A 10,786-nucleotide genomic window follows, 5' to 3' on the forward strand; every position below is an offset into this window, starting at 1 on the left:
AAGGAAGGAAGGAAGGAAGGAAGGAAGGAAGGAAGGAAGGAAGGAAGTCCAAGGAGGAAGGAGATAGGAAAAGGCAGGTAGCCCAGACCCATGTAAAGCCCTGGGACCAAGGGACTACATGCTCTCCCACTCCTCAGGCTGAAGAGAGTCAGGGACCAGTGACTGGGAGCCCATACTGACCACTGGTGCCAGGTCACTTCCAGGTGATAAGGTCACAGCTACTTCTTCTCTGATAAAGTGTGTAAGTACCCCTGCTGGACTCCCAGACATATGTTCTATTGTGCTTGGGAAAAGATACCCCCCAGCCCTTGAGAAGGGCCCCAGAGAACTCACCTTCAAAGGTCCGATTGACATGGGTGGGTCCAAAAGGTGTCTTGAAGAGGGCGCCTCGGGGGATGATGGCCACAGCCTTGTCAATCTGGTCAATGACAGACACCAAGCGGGTCTCTTCCTTGATTTGGACCTGAGGAGACAGGAGAGGAGCCCCCCCTGCCAGGGCACTGTGCCTATCCACCCCTGGCACAAGGTCCCTCTGCATGGCCATCTCACCTGCACCACCACAGTGTAGTGGACACCAGAGCCACACAGATCACTCTGGGCAAGCCCTCACCTTCCTTCCTATCAAGATTTTCTTCCTCTCTTTTTATTTTTTAATTCGTAATACATACAGGTGGTATGATATTCAAAACTACAAAAAAAAAAAAAATCAGTCTTTCTCTCACCCCAGTCTCTGAGCCCCTAGTTGCCCTCACTGGGGACAACCATCATTGAAGGTTTCTCGTGTACTCTTCCAGAGGCATACCATCCTATCAGCATATTTAAATGTTGCTTATTTTGCCTTTTTAAAATATAAAAGTAATCATGCTTACTGTAGAATATTTGGATAATACAGAAAGACATATCAAAGAGAATTAAAACCACTCATAACCCTACCTCCTAAAGATAATCACTGTAACATATTGGTATACTTTCTTTGTGTTTTGTTATTGTTGTTGTTGTTTTGTCTTTGTTTTTGTTTTGAGACAGGGTCTCACTCTGTCACCCAGGCTGGAGTGCAGTGGTGCAATCATGGCTCACTGCAGCCTTAACTTCTCAGGCTCAGGTGATCCTCCCACCTCAGCCTCCCCAGTAGCTGGGAGTACAAGCACATGTCACCACACCTGGCGAATTTCTGTTTTTTATTATTATTTATTTATTTATTTTTGAGACAGAGTCTTGCTCTGTCACCCAGGATAGAGTGCAATGCAGTGATCTCAGCTCACTGCAATCTCTACCTCCTGGGTTCAAGTGATTCTCCTGCCTCAGCCTCCTGAGTAGCTGGGACTACAGGAGTGCACCACCGCACCCAGCTAATTTTTGTATTTTTAGTAGAGACAGAGTTTTACCATGTTGGCCAGGCTGGTCTTGAACTCCTGACCTCAGGTGATCCACCCACCTTGGCCTCCCAGACTGCTGGGATTACAGGTGTGAGCCACTATGCCTGGTCAATTTTTGTATTTTTGGTAGAGACAGGGTTTCTCCATGTTGCCCAGGCTGATCTCCAACTCCTGGGCTCAAGCAGTCTGCCTGCCTCAGCCTTCAAAGTGCTAGGATTACAGGGTGAGCCACAGCGCCCAGCCCTCTATGCATATATTTAAAGCAAAATTAGAGTCACAGTTTATATTGTTTCATATCCTTCTCTTCAGTTTAACATTATTTTGCAAGCATTTCCCCTATCACACCATTTTTACACAGATGAAATTTAGTTACAATTACTATCTAGGGCAACCCTGAACAAAAGGATTTCATAGAGATTTTTTGGAAGAGCTTGACAGAGAATGCATGTCAACAGAGGCCCCCAGAGAGTCACAGAGCCACCTATTTGCCATTGGCAGCCTACCTGAATGGTTTACAAAAGAAAGGTAGAAACTAAGCTTTAACGAGTGCTGAGGCCAGAGTCTTTAAATATGTCACCTTATTTAATCCACACAAGCCTGCAAAGCAAATACAATTATCTCAATTTTACAGAAAAATGATAATAAAACTGAGGCTCATGGCTGGGCACAGTGGTTCACACTTGTAATCCCAGCACTTTGGGAGGCCGAGGTGGGCAGATCACCTGAGGTCGGGAGTTTGAGACCAGCCTGATCAACGTGTAGAAACCCCGTCTCTACTAAAAATACAAAATTAGCCAGGTGAGGTGCCAGGTGCCTGTAATCCCAGCTACTTGGGAGACTGAGGCAGGAGAATCACTTGAACCCGGGAGGCAGAGGCTGCGGTGAGCCAAGATTGCGCCATTGCACTCCAGCCTGGGTGTGACAGCAAGACTCCATCTCAAAAAAAAAGAATGGGAAGGCTCTTTAAGACACTGATATAGAAAGATCTCCAAAATATATTGTTAGGTGAAAAAAAGCAAGGTTCAGAATCATGTGTATAACATACTGCCATGTTTTGTTTTGTTTAGTTTTTTTAGGGTAAAAAGAGAATATGTATAGGTATGGTGTTTGTTGAGGCTTATACTTGCATGAACTGTCTCCAGAAGCAGCAACTAGATATTTAATGTGAATTCAAATGCCTAGGGGAATTTTTTTTTTTTTTCTGAGACGGAGTCTCGCTTTGTTGTCCAGGCTGGAGTGCAGTGGTGTGATCTAGGTTCACCGCAAGCTCCGCCTCCCGGGTTCACGCCATTCTCCTGCCTCATCTTCCCGAGTAGCTGGGACTACAGGCGCCCGCCAGCACACCCAGCTAATTTTTTGTATTTTTAGTAGAGACGGGGTTTCACCATGTTAGCCAGGATGGTCTCGATCTCCTGACCTCGTGATCCGCCCACCTCGGCCTCTCAAAGTGCTGGGATTACAGGCGTGAGCCACCGCGCCTGGCCTGTTGCCATAATTTCTATTGGGCTGGGTTCTGGATGAGCCCAGGCTCTCTTTTAGGCCCTCCTCCTGCTCTCCTCTTCACTCACCACTATTTCTTCTTCAAAGACCTTTTCACCTTCATTCACCTTCTGCAGCTCAGTGTGTTCATATTCATATGATGGGTCCCCCATGAAGCGGCCCTTCACCACAGACGACTGTGCCACCATCTCCTCTGTGGCAGGGGGCAAGAGGCTCCACTCTGTGCAGTTCAGGCTGCCAACAATATTCACATCACTCTTGGATTCAAACTCCCCTGCTCACCCACTATTCCTATTATCTTCCCTTCTTTCTAGTGGGTTAGGCCCAGGAAAAGCTGTTGAAATGGCCACCTTTCCTCCCAATGCTGTCATGAGACCATCAGAAGCCCCAAGTGCTGACTGGGCATGGTGACTCATGCCTGTAATCCCAGCACTTTGGGAGGCTGAGGTGAGCGGATCACTTGAGGTCAGGACTTCAAGACCAGCCTGGCCAACATGGTGAAACCCCGTCTCTTCTAAAAATACAAAAATTAGCGGGGCATGGTGGCACATGCCTGTAGTCCCAGCTACTCAGAAGGATGAGGCAGAAGAATCGCTTAAACCAGGGAGGCGGAGGTTGCAGTGAACGAAGATTTCCCCAGCCTGGGTAACAGAGTGAGACTCCGTCTCAAAAAAAGAAAAAGAAGCCCCAAGTGCCAATGGTGAACACACCCCTCATATGTGATAAACAGATTCAATTGCATTCATTCCATGTATGCTGAAATTAAATGAGCCTCTTCCTAGATATCTGGACTATGAAATTCCAGATGAGTTTCTGGTAGCTGAACTTTTCTCAATTGTGTGGACCCATGTTTTGGTGGGCCCTAAATTCATGCTCAGCCTGCCCACTGAGTCAACAGCACAACCATTTCATCCCATTTCTCAGAAATGCCCAGCCTATGCTCAAGGACTTCTCCTTCGAGCCCTTCAGGAGCACTTACCAGGCCCACCCAGTCCCTTCTTTCTCACTTCCTGCTGCTGGAGGTCCTGCCCACTCCTCTCAAATATACCCTGGGCCTAGGTCCCCAGTCTGGCCTCTGCTCATCTTCCTGCCCTTCACTCTCCACCAGTTCCCCCTCAACATAAAAACTGCTCAGCTGGCTGGGCACGGTGGCTCATGCTTGTACTCCCAGTATTTTGGGAGGCCGAAGTGGGCAGATCACTCGAGACCAGCCTGGCCAACATGGTGAAACCCTGTCTCTACTAAAAATACAAAAAAATTAGCCAGGCCTGGTGGCGGGTGCCTGTAATCCCAGCTACTCGGAAGGCCAAGGCAGGAGAATCGCTCAAACCCAGGAGGCAGAGGTTGCAGTGAGCCGAGATCATGCCATTGCAATTCGGCCTGGGCAGCAAGAGCAAAACTCCGTCTCAAAAAAACAAAAACAAAAACAAAACAAAAAAACTACTCAGCCTACTAAAACAGCAGCCCCCCAAATCCATGTCCTTCTAGAAAATACTGTTCCTGTCCTTCCCTCCCTCTTTCCCAACTCTCAGCAATAATCTCAGAACAACAATTGCCCTGTGGGGGCCTTTCCTCCCCATCCTTTTCACTCTTCAGCCCACTATGCCATGATTTCTGCCCCCACCACTTCAAGAAACTGCTTGGGAGAAGGCCATCCATGACACGTAACAGCCAACAAATGCATCTCCATCCAGTTCTATTTCCTCTGACATCTCCCTTCCTCCTTCTCCAGGGTCTTAAGTATTTCCAGGGACCTATTCTCACCCTTCTTTTCTTTTTGCAGTCTTACCCACCTGCCTTCCAGAGCCCCAGCTACTACCTAGTCCATATCCAGAATCCAACCACTTCCACAGCTCCCACCCTGGCCCAAGCCACCATCCTCTACTGTCTAGATATTACCATAGACTCCTAACTAGTCTTCCTGCCTCCACATCTATTCCCCCTTTGGACTAGTCCCCACCCAACTGTTCACACCTAAGCCGTCATGTCACTCCTCTGCGGAACCTTCCAATGGCTTCCCATTAAGCCAAGTCATACAATGCCCCATAAGGCCCTGCGTGATTGTTTCCTACTCCTTACCTCTCTGAATCTTGTGTTCTACAACACTCCCCTCACTCATTCTTCTCTAGCCACACTAGTCTCTATGCGGTTCCACAAACACACTAAGCACACAGGGCATTTGCACTTGCCTAGAATTCTCTTCCCTCAGATATTTAAGTAGTTCACTCTCTCAGTCACTTCAGGTATCTTGTCAAATGTGACCTTATCAAAGAGGCTAACCCTGACCAAACTATTTAAAATAGTACCCCATCCTGTATTCTCTTTTTTTTTTTTTTTTTTTTTTTTTTTGTGACAGAGTTTCACTCTTGTTGCCCAGGCTGGAGTGCAATGGTGCGATCTCAGCTCACTGCAACCTCTGCCTCCCGGGTTCAAGTGATTCTCCTGCCTCAACCTCCCAAGTAGCTGGGACTACAGGCTTGCAACACCACGCCCGGCTAATTTTGTATTTTTAGTGGAGACAGGGTTTCTCCATGTTGGTCAGGCTGGTCTCGAACTCCCGACCTCAGGTGATCCACCTGCCTCGGCCTCCCAAAGTGCTGGGATTACAGGCATGAGCCACTGCGCCTGGCCCATCCTGTATTATCTATCCCCCTTAGCTTTTAACATCATCTGACATGGAACAGATGTGTGTGTTTAGCTATTGTCTATCTTTCCTTCCCTGTCCCCTAAACACACACTACAATGTAAGCTCTACAAAGACAAGGATTTCATTTACCACTGAGCTCCTGGTGCCTAAATCAATGCCTCGCACATGACAGCACACAGTAGGTGCTCAGCAAATGCTTATAGAATAAAATGAAATGAATCCCAAATCTGTATCTTCAGTTCAACTTTTTCTTCTGTATTCCACATCTGTACTCTAATATACTTTCTTAACACCTTGTAACTCAGGCACCTCACACCAAATTCACTATGTCTTCCCTAGTCCTGTCCCTGAATTCTCTCCTACTGAGTGGGTTAGTACTTAACTTACTCAGCTGCCTAAGCTAGGAGGGGTCAGCCTTGACCTCTTCTTTATAACAATCCTTATTCAACCTCACATGTCCTGACAATTCTAGCACTTAAATCTTTCCAACCCATCCCCTCCTCTGCATTCCCTGGGCTACGTCTTCCTTTCAGGCCTCATTCATATGGACACTACAATGGACTCCTAACCACAGTGCTCACCACACTTTCAGGCCATTCTGCCCACTCTGATCTGAGCAGGCTCTTCTTGCAAGCCCCTCAGTAGCTCCCCATGTTCTATAAACAAAGTTCCATATCCTTTTGCCTCTAGAACCAGTTCTACACAACATCATACTACTGTTCTCCCGAACACTCTGAGCCTTCCCCAGCCAACAAGTTTGTCTAACTGTTCCCTAAATAAATAAGCCGTGCTGGCCTATTTATCTATTTATTTATTGAGAGACAGGGTCTCGCTCTGTCACCCAGGCTGGAGCGCAATAGTGATCCATAGCTAACTGCAACTTTGAACTCTTGGGCTCAATCCTCCCACCTCAGCTTACAGAGTAGCTGGGACTACAGGTGCACACCACCATGCCCTGCAAATTGTTTTTCTTTTCTTTTTCTTTTTTTTTTTTTTTTTGAGACAGAGTCTCGCTCTGTCACCCAGGCTGGATTGCAGTGGCATGATGACGGCTCACTGCAACCTCCGCCTCGCGGGTTCAAGCAATTCTGCCTCACCCTCCCAACTAGCTGGGACTGCAGGCGCCCGCTACCACACCCGGCTAATTTTTCATATTTTCAGTAGAGACGGGTTTCACTGTGTTAGCCAGGATGGTCTCAATCTTCTGACCTCGTGATCCTCCCGCCTCGGCCTCCCAAAGTGCTGGAATTAAAGGCATGAGCCACCACGCCCTGCCTTTTTTTTTTTTTTTAATGGATGAGGTCTTGCTATATTGTCCAGGCTGACCGAATAGACTGCTTTATAAGGTAGTAAGCTCCCCTTTCGTCAAAAAGAGGCTGGCTGGGCGTGGTGGCTCACGCCTGTAATACCAGCCCTTTGGGAGGCCAATGTGGGTGGATTACTTGAGGCCAGGAGTTCAAGACCAGCCTAACCAACATAGTGAAACCCTGTCTCTACTAAAATTACGAAAATAAGAATAAATAAGCCGGGCGCGGTGGCTCAAGCCTGTAATCCCAGCACTTTGGGAGGCCGAGACGGGCGGATCAGGAAGTCAGGAGATCGAAACCATCCTGGCCAACACGGTGAAACCCCGTCTCTACTAAACAAAATACAAAAAATTAGCCGGGCGAGGTGGCGGGCGCCTGTAGTCCCAGCAACTCAGGAGGCTGAGGCATGAGAATGGCGTAAACCCGGGAGGCGGAGCTTGCAGTGAGCTGAGATCCGGCCACAGCACTCCAGCCTGGGCGGCAGAGCGAGACTCCGTCTCAAAAAAAAAAAAGAATAAATAAATAAATAAATAACCAGGTGTAGTGGCGCGTGCCTGTAATCCCAGCTACTCAGGAGGCTGAGGCAGGAGAATCGCTTGAACCGAGGAGGCGGAGGGGGCAGTGAACCAAGATGGCGACACTGCAATCCAGTGACAGAGCGAGACTCTGTCTCGAAACAAAAATAAATAAATAAATAGGCTGGATGGTCCTGTATGGTAGTGACCAGGGAGTATGGTAGTGACCAGGGAATTTTCCCCAGCTCTCTCCCCATTCCGCATTCTTTCTCTACTTCCAAAAGCGCCTCCAGCTGCAGAGCAGACACCTCCATTAAAGAGCACCACCCACTCCCTCGGGCGTCTGACCCTTCTCCAAACTGAGCCAGGCCCAGCACTTGGCTGGAACCTGGTTTCTTCTCCAGGTCCGCATTTTCCAGAAACCTTCCCACTGCTTCACCTGCGTTCTTGGCCCTTGCCTCTCTTATAAACCCATCCGCACCTAAGTTTCTCTTGGCCTCCTCAGGCGGAGAACACGCTCTCGCAGGGCCCCGCCCTCCGGGACCTCCCCCGCCCATTGCCCCGCTCACTCAGGCTCCGCCCTAGCCTCAGATTCCACGACTTCTCCAACCCTGCCTTTTCCCTCAACCACCTCTTGACCGTCCCCAGGCCCGCCCCACCAGGCCCTAGGCCCTTCCCCATTCCACTCATCTCAGATCCCGCCCACATCTCCCTTGGCTCCATGGGCTCCGCCCCTTTCAATTGCTACGACCCGCCCACCCCGCTCTGCCTCTAGGTAGCCACCCTCTGGGGTGCGGCGGCGGCCCCGCCCCGGGGGCCTCCTCACCTGTAGAGCGTCTTGCGCGGTGCCAGCTGGTCCTCACTCAGGCCTTGCGCGATGTAGTAATCGGCGACGAGGCCAAGGATGCGGCCCCAGAAGAGAACCCGATCGTAGCGGTAGTCGCGCTTAACCAGCATAAGAGACGTGAGCAGCGAGGCCCGACGGTCCGGGCTGAGGCCCTGCCCACTGCCGGACGCCAGCTCCAGAGACAGCAGGAGGCTGTCGGCGTCCATCAGGCCAGCGTCTCTGCTCAACGCCCGTCGAGTTGCTAGGAGAAGCTGCCTCCATGGAGACCTGAAGCTCCGCCCTTCCGCCTAGCAGTACGCTGGGTTCCACCCACCCCACCGCCTACCGCCCAGCCCTCCTCCCCACGGAGGCCTGGGCAAACTTTAGCCCCCTCCCTCTTCCTTTCCAGAGTTTGGGACGGATGTCTTCAGTTGTGACGGCCACAGCATGGCTTCCCCTACTGTTAGGCTACAGTGTGGGGTTGGAGGTCCCAACCCGGCCTTTTTCCATAGATATTTGGCCCTCCCTGAGCCCTTTCACATAGTCGAGAGAGTCTTCACCGTATATGCACCTGGGGTCTGGAAAGAAAACAATACAAAACCCCAACACTGACACTAACTGTACTATTTCACCCGTCATGTCACTTCTTGACCTCAGAATGATCTGTGAAGAAAATAATTTGAGATTTCTCCTGGCTCTAATTAAGATTCTGTCATCCCCACTACCTCCACCCTCACCCCACCCCAAGCCAGGTCTTACAGAATAAGGTCCATCCATTCTCTTCCATTTTCACCAGCTGCCTTCTTTATCTACCCTTTCCATAGAAATATTCTAAGTGACAAACGAAAATCTAGGCAATGGGGCAATCACATCAACTACCACCTTTCTCATCAACTATCAACTACCACCAACTGTTGTTTTTAGATCCAAATGGTAGCAAGAGATGAAAGACCAGAACCTCACTGCAGCTAGAGCTTCACTCCCTGGGCTAGACGACTACTCCATATTCACTTCTTGAGTCCCCAGGCAAGGACAAACATAAACAGGTTCCTCAGCAAGCTTGTTGCCACAGGAAATGGACTTTATTGTTAATGTTGCTAATTTGATATTTTCATTTCTGGAATTCCTTTGAAGAGCACTCAGGAAATCAGAATGACCTGGGCCCCAGCTGATAAATAAGTGTCTAAATTACCCAGATAATTGCTTTTTTGATTGTCTGGGCAATGTTGGTTTTTGGGGATTGAGACACGGTCTCACTTTGTCACCCAGGTGGGAGTGTAGTGATGTGTGATGTCAGCTCACTGTAGTCTCAACCTCCTGGGCTCAAGTGATCTTCCTACCTCAGCCCCCCAGGTAGCCGGGACTACAGGTGCGTGCCACCACGCCCAATATTTTTTGTATCTTTAGTGGAGATGGCGTTTTGCCATGTTGGCCAGGCTGGTGTTGAACTTCTGAGCTCAAGTGATCTGCCCACCTCAGCCTCCCAAAGTACTGGGATTACAGGCATAAACCACCATGCCGAGCCTCAGGCATTGCTTATGAAGGTATTGTTATGAGATCAGCCTGACCAACATGGTGAAACCCCGTCTCTACTAAAAATACAAAACTTAGCCAGGCATGGTGGCGCACAGCTGTAATCCCAGCTACTCAGGAAGCTGGGGCAGGAGAATCACTTGAACCAGGGAGGCAGAGATTGCAGTGAGCCAAGATCATGCTACTGCACTGCAGCCTGGGCAACGGAGCGAGCCTATCTCAAAAAATACAACTAACTAAATAAATAAAATTAGTATTTGAGGGAGTTGATTTGGCTTAATGTGTTATCTCAAAACGATTTATGGCTCCCTGGTTTACAACCACCCCTACTCCCTTTAGGCAGACCCTTCAGCCTTTCCTTTCCCTGAGTGGGAGATATGGCTCAATCTCTCTTCTATAATAGCAGTAGACAGAAAAAGTCAAAATTCTGGCTGGTAGAATATGCTTCAAGTGGTCATAGCACAGAAAAGAGCCCAGGCATTTTGCTTTCATTGATTCCATATTTACTCAGCACCTATTGCAGGTTCCATGGCAGACACCAGCATCTGAAGCCAGAGAGGAAAATCTTACAGCTTCCTGATGCTAATACCTTTGGCAAAGCAAATCCTGGCTAAATATTTCAGAGTAAAACCACATAGGATGTGCAGTACTGTGGGCGAATCCAAGTTTCACCACTTAGGCAAACTGCTCAATCTCCCCTGGCCCTATCTATAAAATGGGGACAATAATTCATGCACCGCAGAGTTGTTAGGGTTAGATAATGTAAGTGCTTAAAACAGTACATATACTTTAAAAAAAAAATAGTGTATTTTAGGAGTACATATATGTATCTTATACTATGTACATACGTGTGAGTATATATATATACTTTTTTTTTTTTTTTTGAGACAGTTTCACTCTGTAACCCAGACTGGAGTGCAGTGGCATGATCTCAGTTCACTGTAACCTCCGCCTCCTGGGTTCAAGCAATTCTCCTGCCTCAGCCTCCCAAGTAGTTGGGATTACAAGTGCCCACGACTGCGCCTGGCTAATTTTTTTTTTTTTTTTTGAGACAGGGTCTCACTCTTGTTACCCAGGCTGGA

At 48.6% G+C, this 10,786-nt stretch overlaps 1 protein-coding gene across 2 annotated transcripts in view; it reads right to left on the bottom strand.

Annotated features, from left to right (window-relative positions):
• Window positions 1-8,487, bottom strand: part of RSPH9 (radial spoke head component 9) — a 31,419-nt gene extending 22,932 nt beyond the window's left edge. For both annotated transcript variants that reach the window (XM_023212899.3, XM_023212898.1), the window contains exons 1-3: window positions 8,172-8,487; window positions 2,945-3,110; window positions 334-463 (exon numbers count right to left, since the gene is read on the bottom strand). In XM_023212899.3, coding sequence (XP_023068667.1) covers window positions 334-463; window positions 2,945-3,110; window positions 8,172-8,398 — 523 coding nt within the window. In that variant the 5' untranslated portion in view covers window positions 8,399-8,487. The remainder of the gene's footprint in view (window positions 1-333; window positions 464-2,944; window positions 3,111-8,171) is intronic.
• Window positions 8,488-10,786: the final 2,299 nt, after the last annotated feature.

This window comes from Piliocolobus tephrosceles, chromosome 5 (genome assembly GCF_002776525.5).
Source record: "Piliocolobus tephrosceles isolate RC106 chromosome 5, ASM277652v3, whole genome shotgun sequence".
NCBI lineage: Eukaryota > Metazoa > Chordata > Mammalia > Primates > Cercopithecidae > Piliocolobus > Piliocolobus tephrosceles.